A 17,948-nucleotide genomic window follows, 5' to 3' on the forward strand; every position below is an offset into this window, starting at 1 on the left:
AGTGCTGAGGAAGGAAACTGGCATTTTAAGGGTTTCTGCAATTTGGGTGTGAATGGCCTAAAATTTGTAAGACAATATGTACTAGGCTTTTGTCGCTGAAGACCTTACACTTTTCTTCTGACCTGAATTCCGTATCTGTAGAAAGGAGTATTACCACACTGTCATATAGATGACCATTTACACGAGACAAATCTTGGTGCCCAAAAGAGACTTTCGGCTTCCAGCCACCATATTTATACAATTTTACCCATCTAGACCTCATTACTCGGGTACTCGACCTCACCACTACCAACAAAATCCTCCTTGATACTTCTCATACTCACGAATCGACTCAGCAAGTTTGATGACCCAGCCTTATCGTTCGTCCCGCTCGCCCTCGCGCCACCGAACGGTTGCTGGCCCACAACCGCTCCGGTACACTTAATATTGATGTAAAAATTACCAGCGCTGTTCCTTAGCATGTCTTCTGCAAAGCGAATGGCTTCTCTGTCTTTCGCAAACACGGCGCCAGTCAAGGCGTAGTCGGATGTGCTGTCTATGAGCTTGCAAATGTCTCCGAACGCGCTGGAAGGTGCGGAGTCGTAAACATAAACGGTGAGTATGGGACCGAAGAGCTCGGTACTGAGCAGGTGATGGTGGGGGTTCTTGGTCACGTAGATGGTAGGGTGAATGTAGTAGCCGGTAGAGGAATCATATTTGCCGCCTGTCAGTAGTTCAAGCTCTGGGTCATCTTTGGCGTCGTCGATAACTTTCTTTAGCTTGTCGAAGGATGCTTGGTGAATGACGGGGCCGATGAAGTTGCCGAACTCGGTTGGAGGTCCAACTTTCAAGGCTTTGGTCTGTGCTTCTAGGACTGGTTTTATGGTTGGCCATAATGACGATGGCATGTAGGCGCGAGAGGTAGCGCTGCATTTTTGGCCCTGGTACTCGAATGCCCCACGAACAGTGTTGATGACGGCGTTGTGGGGGTCGGCGCTGGCGTGGACGAGATGGTAGTTCTTGCCTCCGGTCTCACCAACGATGCGTGGGTAGCCTCGATACTTCCCTTCCGCCACGCAGTTGGCGATCTTGCCGTACAGGCTGCGGAAGACGGTGGTGCTGCCCGTATAGTGTAGGCTGGAAAAGTCTTTGTGGGCCAGAACAACGGAGGTCACCTCGACAGCGTCACCAGGAATAAATTGGATTACATTCGGGGGTAGGCCAGCTTCGAGGAGGATCCTGTAAATTATGTAGTTGGAAGCAATGGCTGAAGGAGATGGTTTCCAGACAACGACGTTCCCCATCAAAGCTGGAGCACAGGGAAGGTTTCCACCAATGGCTGTGAAATTGAAAGGGGAAATTGCATAGACGAAGCCCTCCAGAGGTCGATACTCAACGCGGTTCCAGACGCCGGGGGAGTTGTGGACTGGCTGCTGTGCATAAAGTTCTTGAGCATACTGCACATTGAATCTCAGGAAGTCGCAGAGCTCTGCAGCCGCATCGATCTCAGCCTGCCAGGCATTTTTACCTTGACCAAGCATTGTCGCAGCCATTATCTCATATCGATACTTTCCACCAATTAGGTCCGCTGCCTTGAGAAAGATAGCAGCTCTGTCGGCGAAAGGCATCGATTCCCAGGCTGGCTTGGCTGCAAGGGCAGATTCGATGGCATTTGAAACGTCAGAGGAGCCAACATTCGTGTAATTGGCAACTACTTCCCCGTGGGCAGCAGGATTTGGTTGGGTTAAGGCCGGTGTTTTCAACAGCTGGACAATGTATCAGCAATTGAATCCTGCCGTTCCGTGGGATTGCTGCTATCAACCGGCGCCAGAAAGAAGGGCGAGACTTCTGGACAGCCAGTGCCGTCCGCAGGTTCTCACCTCTTTGCCATTGACCACAGCCGGCACCTCGAGTGTTTGCTTCTGGGCTCCGCGAAGTGCTTCCTCCAGGGCTTTTCGGTCTGGTGAACCTTTTGAGTAGTGTTTCTAGTGTTCCGGTGGTTAGGGTATAGCTTCAATGGCTTGATTCGCGCTTACATTGTTCTCGTTCTCCACTTTCGGGACTTTATAAGTAGCTATTGTGGCCATGTTGGAGGGACTGAAGCCGTTCGGTGTGCGGGTAAAGGAGGGGATTGATCTGTAAGCAATTGGTCTGTATGATAGTCTCCCAAGCAATTGAATGCTATTCGTCGCCATTAACCCAAAAACTGAGAAGCATCAGGGAAAATTCTCTCTTTTTGAACCTTTTAGAACAGAGCTTTCGTACCGTTCCTAGCCGTTGAGTGGGGCTTTCCATGTATACCGAGGTTTTCCCGAATGCGGGAGCGCCTGCTGGGAGCCGCATGAAGACAAAGCAGTGGAGTGGAGATGTCTCTGATACCCATAGGGAATTGACACACATCTCTTATATTCAAACCCCTCTTGACTCTAAATATCAATCGCTCTATAAGTCTCCTCGATCGTCCATCCAATAGGCCTCCCTCCACGGATCGGCTCTTCACTATGGACTACCTACAGGGTAAGTTTGTTTCCCCGTGTCTCTCTCCAGCTACATGCGCTGCTAATATCTCGCCTAGATCTCTTTCCCCAAGCCGCCCGATTCTACAATGACTACTATTACCCTTTCCAAACCTATCTCGTCCCCCTCTACCGCATCCTTCTCAGCTCCCAGTTGTTCTTCTATCGCCGGATCTATCCCACCCTCTATCCCATCTACGTCCTCTCCAATAATGCGCTTCATTCACTCTCAACGGATGCCCCCGACATTCTCACTCTTGCTATCCTCGCCATCGCCCTCATCATATCTCTCCGAGTTCTCGATTACATGCGAAGAACTATCATGTATTGGGTTGGCCTAGCTATCAAAATGGGATTGTGGTTGGCTGTTGGAGGGTTGGGGGTGTATGTATGGCAGAGAGGTTTTAACCAAAGTGTGGAGGACTTTGGCTACGTTTGGGGCTTCCTGCACGGGTTAGGGAACGAGGGCGAGAGGATTGGAGGACAGAAAGCAAGAGGCAGGGAGAGGGATGCAAGGAGAATGGCAGGTGCGGGCAAGAGAGGAAGGACCAGGGGAGCGGGCTGGTGATGAGGAAGGATGATGATAGATGACGGGAATAGCGAACTTGGGTGAGTATGGGTACCAATCAGGATAATTCACAAAGTGCTTGCGAATCTGACATAAAGCTTGGCAATCACAGACGTGCTGGGTCTCTATTTTCCACGCAACAATTCTCATCGATACACACTAAAATTGGTACACCTCACGAGGTGCGGACCGAAATAGTTACTCTAACTCTCTTGATGTCGCCCGTCGGATAAACCATCAGCTATGCAATGTTCAAAACGCCGACGCTATGCTTTGCCAGTAGGCCTTATCGCTCAGAAGACGGCATGCTGTGTTGCAGATCAGGGTATCATCGGTAAATGGAAGAAAACAGAAGCTGGTCCCTACCAGGACCGGCCTTACTCCATTTCTGCGTCCTGGTAATCATACTGAACCTCATCATTCGGCTCTCTAGGCTCCTGTGCCTCATGGAATTGAATAGCATCATCGATATAGCTCAAGATGGCACCAACGCTATCCTCATTCTGCACGTCTAGCTGTAGGAACGACACCATGCTGAAATCGTCGATGAGCTGAGCAACTGCTCTATTCAGACGCTTAAAGCTACCTCCTGCCATGACTGAATCCGCGGAAGACGGATCGGCTGACTTATTTTGGGACGATATCAGCGCCGCCTTGCTGTCTGTTGGGTTGTCATCTAACAGGGAGTTATCAGGGTCGATGAACCGCTTGAGCTCTTTCCGTGACACGGAGTCTTTGACCAAATCCATCTTGCTGAGAACGTTGACGTGGGGAAGCTCAAGCATAATCATTGCGCTCATAGCTGACAGTGTACCTGCGAAGAATTTTGCTCGATCGATCACGAAGGTGGATTCGAGGAGATATGCAGCGCAGAGATTGACGTTCAGAGCACCGCCACGAGTAAGATGTTTGATCAAAGTCGGAACAATCGGGATGTGGGTGTAGAGTTCGATTTGGCCGGGCATATCGATTATGATCAAATATTCGTCCGTGAGGGGATCTATGGCCTCGGTGAGGAAATCGAGATTATCTAGCAAAAATCTAATATATATAAGCCAACATTCAACACCAGCACCGGACACATTGTGTCTCACTCAAAGCAGTAGATTAGTCCCCCATTAGGTCCCAAGCCCATCTCTTCCATGGCATCCTCGAGGGAGATCAGCTCCTTGATGTCGAGGTCTGGTGCATAAGAGAAGTCCTCGGCGGCAGGGTCAAGATTGACATAGAAGCAGGATCGTTTATTGAGACGAAGGTGTTGTATCAAGGCGGAGCAAAATGTGGTCTGGAGTTGTGTTCAGTACATATTATGCAGACGGCAGTCAATGCGCACACCTTGCCGGCGCCAGCCGGGCCCATCACTACGACGCCGAACTTGCTCATGGCTGGTAAGATGTGAATGAAAATGGATCGACTAAATCGTGTGTCAATACAGCACACTAATACTACTGTATGTCCGAGTCCGAGGTTGAGCGAGTTCGTTGGAGGGGTAATTATAAGCGCTAGTCCCCGGAGCTGATGGGGTGAATCCGCCGCAACCGCAGCAAATTTGTTCTTCGTTATCACGCCAGACCGCCCTTGAAATTCTCTCCATTCTGTGTATTCTCTACGTTGTGAGCAACTTTTAACATCCATCCTACCTAACATAAATCGCAAACAGAGAAACGAGCAACATGGTCACCCAACCCCATACCAATGGCGTTAAAAAGCCCACTTTCCTCTTCACCTCGGAATCCGTTGGGGAAGGGCACCCGGATAAGATGGCAGACCAGGTGTCAGACGCAGTCTTAGATGCTTGCCTGGCTGTTGACCCCCTCTCGAAAGTGGCTTGCGAGACAGCCACAAAGACTGGTAAGCAGTAGTGAATTGGCCGAGAGCCTGTGTGATACCTATTGACGTCGCTAATGCTTACCGCAGGCATGATTATGGTCTTTGGCGAGATCACTACCAAAGCAAAGCTTGATTACCAAAAGATCATTCGCACCGCCATCAAAGACATTGGATATGATAGCTCGGACAAGGGATTCGATTACAAGACCTGCAACGTCCTGGTAGCAATAGAGGAGCAATCCCCCGATATTGCCCAAGGTCTGCAGCTCGATGAGGCTTTGGAAAAGCTAGGTGCCGGAGACCAAGGCATAATGTTCGGCTATGCGACTGACGAGACGCCCGAGTATCTACCTTTGACTGTTCTATTTGCACATGCACTGAACAAAGAGATGACGAAGGCCCGGAATGATGGTACTCTGCCTTGGTTAAGGCCTGACACAAAGACTCAAGTCACAATCGAGTACGAACGTGACGGCGGTGCTGTTATCCCGAAGAGAGTGGATACAGTAGTAGTCAGTGCCCAACACAGCCCAGATATCTCGACCGAGATGCTCCGGAAAGAGATCAAGGAGAAGATCGTACAGAAGGTCATCCCCGCCAAGTATCTCGATGACCAAACGGTCTACCATGTAATCAACCTCACTGATGTCTACTCGAGCTTTCGCTTACAGATTATAGATGCAACCATCTGGACTGTTCATTATTGGCGGACCGCAAGGAGACGCCGGTTTGACGGGCCGCAAGATCATTGTGGACACGTATGGAGGTTGGGGTGCTCACGGAGGTGGGGCATTCTCTGGGAAGGATTACTCTAAGGTGGACCGATCTGCGGCCTATCTCGCCCGATGGATTGCAAAATCGCTTGTCCATGCCAAATTAGCACGACGCGCGTTGGTCCAGTTGTCATACGCAATTGGTGTCGCCGAGCCATTGTCCATGTTTGTCGACACCTACGGCACTTCAGATCGGTCTTCGGAGGAACTGGTGGACATCATCCGGGCGAACTTCGACATGAGGCCAGGCGTCATCGTGAAGGAGCTTGACCTTACCAAGCCGATCTACTGCCAGACGGCAAAGAACGGCCATTTCACCAACCAGGATTTCAATTGGGAAAAGCCCAAGACCCTGAAGTTCTAGACCTACATACTCGACGCGCTGTAAGATTCAACATGCATTTTCTTTTGTCACGACAATTGTACGATTCAACATGCATTTCCTCATGTCACGAAAATTACGATTATACCCTCTCGGCACTTTGTTTTCAACAACTCAAAGCGCAGGCCGCAGGAAAAGTTCACCACATTCAACACAGATCAAGGGATCTACATAGAGGGCAGCATATATGACGCAACATGGCGTTCGACGAGAATCTTCAACAAGATTCTTCCTGTGAAGGCCGTTTTGCTGGGAGTGTAGATAGATAGCGCTGGAGCTTGATGGCCTATTGCCTACAGCTCCAGCTAGCATTCAACCGATGTATCAGATGACCTCCAACTTTCTTTGTGTTCTGTCTGTAGAGTATGTACTATCTAACATTCTCTCTTGTCTCTCTCGTCTGCTGATGCAAGGAGCATCCAGGGCATGTTGCGCATTGACTTGCATATGCATCTTCGGGACGGGCCTTGGTTCTCAATGGCCTGTGCGCTACCTTAGCGAGAGTGTCCAGTGCATGAGGGTGTGGTGTCTGCTGATTTAAGTCATCTGTCCGAGCTGAGCGAAGTCTGTCGCTGCTCACTGGTCATTTGTTTCTTGATCTGCGGCTCTGCATTCTCAAGGCAGCGGCTTAGTAGCTTGGCTGATCTAGCTAGTCAGCGATGTTGTCAGCATCAGGATTGTTGTCCTACGGTATCCTTGTCTGCGTCAACGCCGTCAAGAGACACGCTACCTTGGTAGCCTTGTAGCCTCGAGATGAGGCCACGGCTTACTTCAATGAAGAGCAAAGGGTTCATATCAAATGACATTGCAGATCTGCTAACGGTCCTGCTCGCAGATTGTGAAACGAGCAGCTGTCTATTATAACATAAAGCAATCAAGTGGCTCTTTCTCCGGTAATTCTCCGCCCGCGTCATCAACTAGGAACATTTGTCACGTTCTTTCCCCAAATTCATTGCCGTCATCTCTCTGATCTCATAGGTCCTCTGAAGACCGGTGGCAGAATTTACTGCGATTCTAGAGCAACCGGGCGTCAATCCGCCAATGACAGCCAGATGCCTTTCTCCTTTCTCGCACAAGGTGACCAGATTGAAGACGGTCTGGATCTCTCTGCCGCTGTGGATTATCTCATTTAGCCTCTACATACCATACCGGATCCCAGATACCAATGAGCATGTTCGCCGAGGGTTCGCAACTTGGCAAGGCAATCCCGATGCCAAGTGGCACGAGCAAATCAGGCAATTCAACTCCATACGGCTTATCGGACTTGATGATGCTTATGTACTAATTTTCCCGAAGAGGCGCACCCTTCAGCCCCGCGGCAATCTTCAGAATGAGCTCACCACTTCCCGAAGAAAGGCTGACCCTCGAATGATTTGCTCAATCATTACTTTTAAAGTACTTAACATTATAAACCATCAGAACCATTAAAGAAGGAAAAGTATCTCCTTGACCTGACAAAGAAAACGCGAGGCTTCGTCTTCAAAAATCAAAAGTAGGAAAAAAAAAAGGGCGCAGCAGGAGGCAACGCCGCCTCGCTTTTGCCTTGACGATCGTTGACCAATGCTTTGAATGATTGGCGGAAAATGAGCCAATTAATTGACGGATTACGGTCGACGATGGAATTCCAGCTACCTCAATTACCCCACGCAGATTCTAGCCTTTTCGCTTGTTTGCACCAGACATTATTCGTGTTCACTCGTGTATCGCTCGTATCACGTATCATCACGTAGGCATCACCAAAAAGGATTTGTCACTGTGTCTCGTATCCCGACTCCTACCCAGGCTTACCGCCACCTCGCCTTTCCCCCTTCCCCCTTCCTCCCTCCACCTCCCCCTCTCCCCCCTCCAAATTTGGCCGCGGCTGTACTCCTTGCATGATCATGACATTGACTGCCCTGATAATAGCAATAGGCTCCTTCCCTTCCGCAGACGATCGACGTACCCGCGTTTTTCATGCCTTATGTTCGCCCGAGTCCTTAAGCCACCCAAGTTTCGACTTTTCCTTGCAATCTTGCGAGTGGATGAGTCCTCGGGAAGGAGCTGCGGTTATGTGGCGTGCCCGTCCAATCACGCCTGCAATCAGCTTCTTTTCTTACTTCTTACACTTTGGATACGTAGACTTATCCTTGCCCATAGATTCCATGCCGCTCCTCGCCTTTTGCCATCGCGTCATATTCCCGTCCCCGCCCCGGAGCCATGGAACTTGTAGATCTTAGGCCGGCTCATCACTACCTTCTTCCATACACTATCCTGCTAGAGTCCGAGATAGCTGTAAATAATCGTCATCATGGAAGTCGACGGGGCGAATGCCCTGTATGAAAGGCAAAGGGTGCTTGGTTCGTATTGGATGATCTGCCTGGACCCATGAACGGCGGCTACTGCGATTATAGACAGTCACCTGCACATCGCACGAGGACCCCTTTTTGGTCATGTAAGGGGACCGGGGGGGGAGGGGGTGTGGGTGTCGTGGGTGTGTGGAGCTCGAGGCTAAGGCCGAGTCTCTCGGGCCCAAGGCTATGAACTGCACGTTCTGGCTCCTGCTGCCTGCACGGCGTGTCACTCCGCCTTTTTCCAGTGGAGCGGCATCGTGCATTGCATTTGCAGCATTAGATCCTCCTGAGCCTTGAAGATCCCTTTTCAAAAAACTGCGCCAGCCTGTCCGGCTCCGATGTCCATTCACGTTCATGTTTCGTGATGACTCTTCAAGCCATGGTAGATCCTGCAAGCCTTGTACAACCTATCCCGTCAGTCAGTCAGTCTTCTTCTTTACTCCAGTGTCCGAGGGTCGTACAAACCCCCCAAGAGGCAATAGCTGCGAAAGCGCGAGGATCACCGTTTCAGAGCAATCTTGACCTGTGGGCTTTGTTGTAGTCCGTCGTTCAGACTTGACACCTGTCGTGATCCAGAGTAGTCTCCCTTCCATCCCTTCAATCAACGGCTTGCGTCCAAGATTCGAGCCCGGCTTCGCACAGCAATCCTCGAACCCTCCACTCGCCATTCCCCCCCACATTCACGGGCAGTCCTCGGATCCTCGAAGCTAAACCTCGAAGATGCAGACGAGATCGGCCATTGGATGCTGAAAGTCGAACAAGAAACACCAAGGTGACCCTTCATATAGGAATGTCCAAACTCCCCTAAAGTCACCGGTGAGATTATGTGCCACACTGCCCATCGACTGCCCGAAACTACTTAGACTACCCATCGCCCGAGCCATCCACCGCCCTCCTCCGAAGGAAAATCGAATGCGACTTGACTGACTACTAAGTATTATTATTGCCTATTATTATCATCATTGGGGCGACTTTCCATCAACACCCCCCATCCCCGCGACCTTGCATCCAGTCAATATACACCAATGCGTTTTGCATGGTCGCACTCACCACTATACACACCAAATATCTCTACATCCAATTACCGCGACGGCTATCTGTCACCTTGCAGCCAGCTTACCTACCCGTCCGCCTCCACTCCACCTTCGCAGGCTGAAAAGGTAAAGTTGAGGTAGTGCCCGGGAAGAGGGGTCCTAAGCTTTCTTTGCGCGCGACCACTCCCTGCATGCGACGAACCCGCGCCAGAGCTCGTCACCAACAATCATCACGTTGCTGTGTAACCACCTCGCTGCCATTCACCCAACGGGCCCTCTGGCGCACCGGCCCCGTCGGTGCGACAAGAGTGGCGACCAATAAGGCTACGTCAATCTGGCCACCATGTACTCGGCGCCGCTCCCAGTATCATCGTCAATGAATGGTATGGGAGGCAGCATGATCGATGGATCGGGTACTATCAACCCAGCAGCATTGAACACGCCCGGTAATTTTCCCTCCAGTCAATGAACGTCGCTTGGAGACCGCTTGCCCTTCTCTTAGCGACAGCCGCAAAGGGCATTGACTATCGTTTGCTCAACCTCAACCCACGTCAAGTTGCGTCGCCGTTGCTTGACCTCTGAGCGCATGAGCTGACGCTCGCCACTCTTTTCCTAGTCTCGGTCTTACCGAACCCGTCCTCGATCAACGCGCACATAAATTCTCGCGGTCAGAAGAGAAGTCGATCACCAGAACACAGTGGCGATCAGTTCGGCGGTGGAGCCGAAGATGGTATGTGTCACAAGCAAACAATGCGGGCTACCGTTCTGCAAAGGAGATGGCCGGCCTTGCGTCTGCGAAAGATCCTAAGAGCTTGCTGACTCTTGTCGGGTTTCACAGACGATCAGAAGCCGAAAAAGCGCGGAAGGCCTCCGAAGTCCAAGCTCTCCGCAGAGGCTCCAGCTTCTCCATCTTCGCAACAGGTAACACACAATAACCCAGACCAGCTACGGACTCCGCAACTTCAGTCGCATGGTCTTCCGCAGGACGTTAGTGGCGTTCCGACCCAGAAGTCTCCACCGAAGTCGACGCCCACCAAAACAGTGATCAAGGCATTGCCGACAGTCAGAGATCATACCACAGATCAATTGAACCACGAGGGGGATGAATACGTACCAAGGGAATACGACAATGCAGGAGAGGAAAAGGTCAACGCACAAGGTTTTCCTCAAGGAGGTCGTCAATTCAAGATTCGGACATTTTACGTAGCGAAAAGACAAGAGAAGCGATTCATGCTGGCAACAGAGTGCGCTCGCGTCCTAGGCTACAGGGACTCCTATCTACTTTTCAACAAAAACAGATCTTTGTTCAAGATCATTGCTACGCAAACAGAGAAGGACGAATTGATTCACCAAGAGATTCTTCCTTATTCGTACAGGTCACGGCAGATCGCCATCGTCACTGCAAAGTCCATGTTCCGCCAATTTGGTGCTAGGGTGATTGATAACGGAAGGAGGGTCCGAGACGATTATTGGGAAGCGAAGGCTATAAAGCAGGGTTTTACCGAGGAAGACATGGCCGGCGACAAGCGACCAGGAGCTGGGAAAGCAAGGGAGGCGGCTTCCGCTCTTGAAAACAACAATCCTGTTGACACTGGAGGACCTGGCCAGCATCAAGAAATCATTTACGCAGACCCTAATATAGGGAGCCCAAATCTTCCTCACGGTTACTTAGGAGGACTCCCTCCCATGCCCGAGGATTCCCGGCTGCGAGCTTACGGCACCATCCAGCGACCGAGGCAGGAGATGGGGGGTCCGTCCTATCAAGATAAAACGCAAACCAGTCCTATTACAGACGTGCTGCATCAATCCTCCAATGCAGCAGAGAACAACAAGAACTTCACTCATCAGCGAGCGAATCGAGGCAAGATCATGACGGACCTCTGGAACCGGGAGCGTGAGACGCCAATTTCATCGCCCCAGGGATTGGATCAAAGCCCAATGGCCGCTCAGTCACCACACTTGCCGTCAAGCACAATGCGAAACAACCAGCAATCTATGCTTCAACATCAAGCCTCCCAGATGATGAGCCCACAGCAAGCTTACTCACATCAGCAACAACAACACCACCAAAACCCTCACGCCCAATCTCCCGTCCGCAGCGGCATGCCACCATCCATGCGCCCTGAACTGCAACAACACCGCTCTTCTCTCTCTTCTTCCTATTCCGGCCATGGTCAACAAACGTCCCCATACGGTTATCCTCCCCAATCTCAGATGTGGGGCCATCCACCACCACACCCCCAACCTCAACAATCCCCCCTCTCGTCCCACCACCCCAATCTGCCTCACTATAGTCCCTCCTCCCATCACCAACAACCGCCGCAACTCCAACAACAACAACAACAGCAGCAGCAGCAGCAACAGCAGCAGCACCACCAACAACAGCAGCAGCAGCAGCAGCAGCAGCAGCCACCGCCGCAGCCGCAACAGCAGCCGCAACAGCCACAGCCACAGCAACACCACCACCCTTCCCAATCACCTCACCCACAACAAGGACATCCACAACCACAGCTCCATCACAGCCAGAGCAGTGGTTCCATGCACGGCGGCGTAAGCTACCAGACCATGCCCGGCATGCCCGGCCCGCCTGGAGGATACTCGCAAGCTGCAGCAATGGCGGGAGTAAGAGCGATGTACCCGCCGCAGAGCGCCAGTCCAAGTCAGCAGCAGTACCTGCATCAACAGACGACGGCCGCGCAGCAAGCGGGGATGCAGGGCTGGGCACCGCCACCTCAGCAGCAACAACAGTGGGGACATCAGCCAGGAGGGCAGGGGTATCCCGCTAGCACTGGATACTGAAAAGACTACAAATCTTCGAGACGAAGGATGATGTGATGCGTTATGGGTCATGGTGATGGAATTGTATGACTGCATTTCGCACTTTGCTTGTGTTTGCTTTTTTGGCCTCGTACACTATTGTTTCTTACGCAAGCATTCGACGGAGATCAAGCATATTCGGCACGGCGTCAAGTTGAGCACGAAATGGATACCCCCTACACCAGCACCCATCAAATATCATATTCTATCATCTTTGTCGCACTGACGACGGCACAGTACCAATCTCATCATCTTCTTCGCACTGGATCACAGCACCGTGCGAATAGGAAATCACCACATCACACCATATCACAAAACAGCCGGCGTTAAACTTCTTGTACACACCTAGGGAAAGGGAACCGGGTGGACCTATTGCATTGACCGTGTCATGTCATTTGTTGTCCACTTCGTTTCTGGACACAGGCATACCTATAATCGCTTTGTAATTACACATTTGGAAGGGAGCAGAAGCATACTGGATGGCCATCGATAGCTGGCATTGGTGTATTCTCTCATAAGGGCTTGGGTTCCATTTAGCTTGGGGGATACCGGATAGCGACTCGATCAAATCATGCATTGTTTCGCACAACCACGTCAGTCGCAAATCACTTGCGCGTGAATGGTTGTGGACTAATGTAACGCTTGCTTTACGTACAGCCAGCATGCAGTCGAGGCCGATGGGCCTACTGACACTCACAATGGTACCATTGGGGCACAGGAAATGCTGGATCGTGCATGGAGACGTTATCTCGTCGAATGAATCTCGCATTGTGCATCATGTATGCCAGCCTTAGTTGCCTCCCCGTCGCTGCATGTACGAGTACTTCGCGAGCCCCTCCATTCACTCCTCGGCGTCACAACCTCAACCGCTCGCCGCGCTTCTCCTTATCTATACTCGCTATCTACCCTATCCCTCCACGATCGTCAAATCCGTCGTCGGCTAAAATGTTCCTCGCAATTCTGTGCCCGAAGAGAAGCATGGACGGGAAAAGTGCAGTCTCGTAATCGCGAGACGATCTGGAAAGAAAATCGATCAGACTAATGCAACGCCAACGCTCGCTATATGCACTTAAAGATTGATGCTTAGAAGTAAAGTTTCGGTGAGCCCGCCGGCTTCGTCGTTTCACAGATGGTGGTGGGTGAAGATCGTGAGCGCGTCGCAAGTGGCCCGGGCATCGCAGGTGCTGGAATGAGGAGTCCGCCTAGGCCAATAGTGGCAGTCTCCCGAACCGTTTGCGGCGGGTCAACGGTCATACGAGAGACAGCGGTCTTTTGCACCGAGCACCGAGGGTTTAGCAATCTCTTCGCGCACGTCCAGCTCGGCTACGCTGTCGGCGGGGTAAGGGTTTCGTGGACCCGCCGATGATAGTCAGATCCTTAGGTCTCTTCTTCGCTTGATCGCCAGTGACTTGAGTTGTGCCTCGAGCTGTGCGCACTGCTCGAGCCACTACCATCGGACCCCCCGTTTTCCTTTGGCACGACTTGTTCCCTGATGGTGCTAATCCATTCGCACTGCAACAGCTCCGCCGCACTGGCCCTCCTCTTCGGATCGCGCTCGAAGCATCTCTTCAGGAACTCTATGCCCTGCTCACTCAATTGCTCTCTACTAGGCAGCTGCGGCGGGTTGCCCTGGGCGATATTGTACATGATGGCCCACTCGTTGTCGAGGCTCGCCCAGGGACGCCGCCCGGTGCTCATCTCGAGGATCACGCAGCCGAGGGACCAGACGTCTATCGAACCGAGACGGCCTTCGTTGGAGCCTTTGATGACTTCAGGGGACATGTACATTGGAGTGCCGGTCATGGACTTTTGTTTTGCCGGAACTTTGGGGAGGCCGGGACCGCCTGCGGCGGCGAGTGGTGTTTCGTTGGTGGGCTGGAGTGTTTTGTTTTGGCGGGCAATGACTTTGGCGGCGCCGAAGTCGACGTATTTGATGATGCCGTTGTGGTCAAGCAGAATGTCTATGTGGTCAAGTGGTTAGTGATAGTTGCAAAGAACTTGATGAATATGGAACTTACTCTCAGGCTTAATGTCGCGATGAGCGATGCCAGATTGGTGGAGGTATGCCAAACCCTCCAACATCTGCAGTGCGTAAACCTGGACCACTGTCTCGTCCTCGATACGCCCGTGCTCAAGGAGATTGGCCAAGGAACCGCCAGAGCAATATTCCATGAAGATATAGACTTTGTCTCGGTGGACCTCTATGCCGAAGTAGGATACAATGTTGGGGTGGTCGAGGACCTCGAGAACGGCCTGCTCATCACGGATTTGGCCAGCCACGGTTGGGATGAGCTGTGGATCTTGCAATCGAATCTCTTTGACAGCCATCAGGTATCCTGTGTCAAGGTTGATGGCTGCGTATACCGATCCAAAAGTTCCACCGCCAACAAACTGGCCTTGTTGCCATCGCATACTGACGTTGGTAGCCGAGGATGAAAGGTAAGTCAACGAGCGGTCGGCGTCGTTTGACTCTTCCATAACGCGGCCCAATGCCTGTCGTTCTGCGTTCTTCTGTCTCCTGGCCTCATCAATCTCGCTCAACTGAGCAAGCCATTGTTCGCGGACAAACTCTGAAGCTTCTGCATCGTTCTTCATCCTGCTAATGTCCATTTTTCGGAACTGCCCTGCCACTGCTTCGACCCTTTGCTTTTCTGCCTGAGCGGCTAACGTCGACTTGGCTCCCATTATATCGAAGTGTGATATCAACAGCGACATACATCCAGCTACCTTAGTCCGTAATCGCTTGAACTCGCCGTCGGTAATTGAGAGGATGTTCGGTCCAGTCGTCATGACCATAGCAAATTCGAGAGCAACTACGGCCCATTTGAACGTTTTTCGGTCTGATGGTACACAATCATCGCAGATGAAGCTCACCCAGTCCAATGCAAGCCTAGTGAGCTTCAAGTTGTTCATCAAACGTCGGTTGACGTCCATATAGGCCACAGATCGTTTCCCAAATTCAGTGGCGAATGCAAAGCAGGTCTGTATAAGTTCCTGGTTCTCAAGACCTTCGGTCTGCTTTCTGATTATTTCAACGCTCTCCATGATAGTGTTCGAAAGCTTGTAAGCAGTCTTTTTGATCTTACCGAGCTCCATGTTGACTCTTGGCAAATTGGCTCGCAGATCCGTCAAGATATCGAGCTTCATGCCTATGGCTTGGAGGAAAGCAGTTCGTGCGATTTGTAGCCGTGGTAAGGACCCGTCTGCTACAAGACGCAAGCGCCCAGGTCTGATATCCATTGAGGGTGCGCGCATAGTGATCTCTACCTTTTTGCCATCCCAATACAAAGGCTCATCCGGCCGGATGATCAAGACATACATTTCCGAAACATCCTCCAAGTCTTTTGCATCCCCATGAGAAGACGTTCCGAGTAGTGACTGTATATCCCGGGGCCGATCGTACAAGGACGGCGATGCTATGAGAAAGATGCCATCGTGTTGAAAGGCGGGACTGGAGATGAGGAAATGATCTGAATCGATAAGAGCATCGTAGAAGCTTTGCAGTTGCTGCCTTCCGAAGGAAATATTGAACTCGGTGGCATTCTCGAAGCGAATCCCCAAATGCCTCGAGAAACGGAACAACTTTCTTTGACGAACGCGGACAGAATCCAGTATTTGTTTATACCGCTTGTCCATATCTAGAGCGTTCTCTTCAGGCCTCCTTGTCAGTTCTCGCTCGAAGTGCGTGGTGAGACGTTGCAAGGCCTTGGCTGTCAGCCCGCTGAATTGTTCGGCGACCTCGACATCGCCTCCCTCAAGAAATCGTCCTATGTCGTTGCAAAAATCCCATTCTTGTTCGAGAATCTCGGCTTCCTTGAACGTGTTCCTATTTCCCACGAGCTTTGCATTCAACATTTTGAAGTAGAACTTCAAGGCGTCCAGGACCACAAGGTCGAAGTTATCGTCAATGCAGGGAGGCAGCTCCCAGCCGGCTTCTGGCTGAGATAGGACGGTATAGTCTTGCTTAATTCGCACAGCTAATTTCAGCAATATTTGAAATTGGGAGATCATCGAGGTCTGCATCATTGGTGTCAGTGTCGCTGGATCCTTCATCTTGGTAGCAAATCGCAGTCGCATCCGGATGATCTCTTGGATGAGCCGTGAGGGAAAATTGATGAGAGTCAACAACTCTTCGATGTAAGGAGGCAGATGGCGTTTAGCGAATTGAGTGGCGTTCATGATGAGCATCGTCTTGGCTTTCTTGATGACCTCTGCTACTGGAGCTAGCATGCTGTGTTTGCCCTCATCGTCGCCCTGCAAAGACGTAAGACCTTCATCTTTATGGAGCCTTTCGAGGAACGTCGAGTCGTCGACCAGTCCAGATCCATCCGGAGCTTGGGTCGTCGACTTTGCAAAGTCCAGCTCCTCATTCCCAACCCAGCCTCGCAAGACGGCAAGCTCTGTGTTGATCATTTCCGTCGTATTGTGCCAAGAGATGACAGCTTCAGAGCTCTCGATGAATGCAGTCGAGGCAGCACGCTCAATGGCGATCCCGAGAGCTTTTCGCGTAGGAAACAACCTTTCGCATTGTTCGATCTTGTGTACGACATCCAGAACCTGTTTTGCCGCTGGCATTCCCACTTCAGTTTCACCCTTGACCTGGAATGCAATGATTGCCTCGATGATGGGTATGATGCCCCCTCGACCTTCGTCTATCATTCGCCGCTGTGCAGGTATAGTCCGCCCACACACCTTCGCCCGGACACCCAACCATAGCTCGTTTTTGAGCACCTCCTCTCCTTTCTGCTCTGTGTTGCCTATCAGCCGTGCCTTCTCCTGCTTAACGACATCGCCTTTCAACACAGATGCCAGCATACTATGCCACTCAAGCCTTTCACGGTTTTCGGGCACTTGAAGCTCTTCTGAAGATGGTTGGATAGCATCGTTGTTATAGAAGAGCTGGGTATCTTGGTCGTAATTCCCGTCGGCGTCTAGGTGGACATCGGACGAGGGAGATTCTTCCTCAGGCTCGGAGTCAGTACTATATCCCAAAGAGGGTGTGTACGGCTCTTCGTCAAGATAATCGTTGTATCGATCCTGCCGTAGTTGCTGTATGTATGCCTTCTCTTGCGCTCGATACTGCGCGTTTGGGTCTCGCCGGACCCGTGTGCCAGAGAACGAAGAATGCTTGCCCGAGTTGTATGATAGCAAGTGAGGAGGTTTCCGTGGTGGATTATAGGTACTGGATGGAGTTCGTGCGGGTGCTGAAGGTCTTTGAGGCCTCGCGTTTGTTACTGAGGGGAGGGGTGGGACCTCCCGTATCTCTCCCAGACTCTCTTCCCTTGTCCTGTGTTGCTTTTGAGAATTCCATGAGGGTTGAATTGAAGAATAGCCAGTCAAAGGTGTGAGGTCTTCCCCAGTCGAGCCCGGGGTGAACTGGGTGTGGCTATCGGTATCGCTGATGCCGTCGAAACCGAGCTCATGTCCTTGGTGGGTCGAAGCGGAAAAGTCATCCGATGAGCTCGAATCCCCCGAGTCATGCCGAACAGTATCTGGCCGTTCCTCCATCACCTGTGGTAGGCGGTGAGCATCGAATCGCGCTTTCTCCGGCGTTATATCTGATCTTGGAGAAACATCCCCATACGCGCCCTCGGTAGTGGCACCCATTGTCGCCAAGCAAATTGAGCCACAGCTACGGCGACCAAGGTTTTTTAGCCACTTTGCGAGATCTTAGATCTAAAAGTCAACAGCGAATCCTTCTTGAGGTCGTCCAGCTAAA

At 51.5% G+C, this 17,948-nt stretch overlaps 7 protein-coding genes across 7 annotated transcripts; 4 read left to right on the forward strand and 3 right to left on the reverse strand.

Annotated features, from left to right (window-relative positions):
* Window positions 1-251: 251 nt before the first annotated feature.
* On the reverse strand, window positions 252-2,066 carry HO173_011934 (uncharacterized protein; the record flags this gene model as incomplete). The annotated part of the gene is made up of 3 exons (XM_037313808.1): window positions 252-1,745; window positions 1,860-1,964; window positions 2,016-2,066. The coding sequence occupies 3 exons, from the start codon at window positions 2,064-2,066 to the stop codon at window positions 252-254; spliced, it is 1,650 nt and encodes a 549-aa protein (XP_037159323.1).
* Window positions 2,067-2,480: 414 nt separating this feature from the next.
* On the forward strand, window positions 2,481-3,063 carry HO173_011935 (uncharacterized protein; the record flags this gene model as incomplete). The annotated part of the gene is made up of 2 exons (XM_037313809.1): window positions 2,481-2,496; window positions 2,555-3,063. The coding sequence occupies 2 exons, from the start codon at window positions 2,481-2,483 to the stop codon at window positions 3,061-3,063; spliced, it is 525 nt and encodes a 174-aa protein (XP_037159324.1).
* Window positions 3,064-3,440: 377 nt separating this feature from the next.
* Window positions 3,441-4,446, reverse strand: HO173_011936 (uncharacterized protein; the record flags this gene model as incomplete). The annotated part of the gene is made up of 3 exons (XM_037313810.1): window positions 3,441-4,104; window positions 4,158-4,348; window positions 4,399-4,446. 3 exons carry the CDS (start codon window positions 4,444-4,446, stop codon window positions 3,441-3,443), a joined length of 903 nt encoding a protein of 300 aa, XP_037159325.1.
* A 290-nt stretch (window positions 4,447-4,736) lies between these two features.
* On the forward strand, window positions 4,737-6,030 carry HO173_011937 (uncharacterized protein; the record flags this gene model as incomplete). The annotated part of the gene is made up of 3 exons (XM_037313811.1): window positions 4,737-4,914; window positions 4,981-5,522; window positions 5,572-6,030. The coding sequence occupies 3 exons, from the start codon at window positions 4,737-4,739 to the stop codon at window positions 6,028-6,030; spliced, it is 1,179 nt and encodes a 392-aa protein (XP_037159326.1).
* Window positions 6,031-6,707: 677 nt separating this feature from the next.
* Window positions 6,708-9,154, forward strand: HO173_011938 (uncharacterized protein; the record flags this gene model as incomplete). Its single annotated transcript, XM_037313812.1, has 4 exons — window positions 6,708-6,782; window positions 6,884-6,941; window positions 7,027-7,143; window positions 9,105-9,154. 4 exons carry the CDS (start codon window positions 6,708-6,710, stop codon window positions 9,152-9,154), a joined length of 300 nt encoding a protein of 99 aa, XP_037159327.1.
* Window positions 9,155-9,755: 601 nt separating this feature from the next.
* Window positions 9,756-12,211, forward strand: HO173_011939 (uncharacterized protein; the record flags this gene model as incomplete). The annotated part of the gene is made up of 3 exons (XM_037313813.1): window positions 9,756-9,858; window positions 10,029-10,142; window positions 10,251-12,211. 3 exons carry the CDS (start codon window positions 9,756-9,758, stop codon window positions 12,209-12,211), a joined length of 2,178 nt encoding a protein of 725 aa, XP_037159328.1.
* Window positions 12,212-13,606: 1,395 nt separating this feature from the next.
* HO173_011940 (uncharacterized protein) lies at window positions 13,607-17,836 on the reverse strand (the record flags this gene model as incomplete). The annotated part of the gene is made up of 2 exons (XM_037313814.1): window positions 13,607-14,190; window positions 14,248-17,836. The coding sequence occupies 2 exons, from the start codon at window positions 17,834-17,836 to the stop codon at window positions 13,607-13,609; spliced, it is 4,173 nt and encodes a 1,390-aa protein (XP_037159329.1).
* Window positions 17,837-17,948: the final 112 nt, after the last annotated feature.

Source organism: Letharia columbiana (assembly GCF_014066305.1).
Source record: "Letharia columbiana isolate WasteWater2 chromosome Unknown Sc0000070_s0, whole genome shotgun sequence".
Lineage (NCBI taxonomy): Eukaryota > Fungi > Ascomycota > Lecanoromycetes > Lecanorales > Parmeliaceae > Letharia > Letharia columbiana.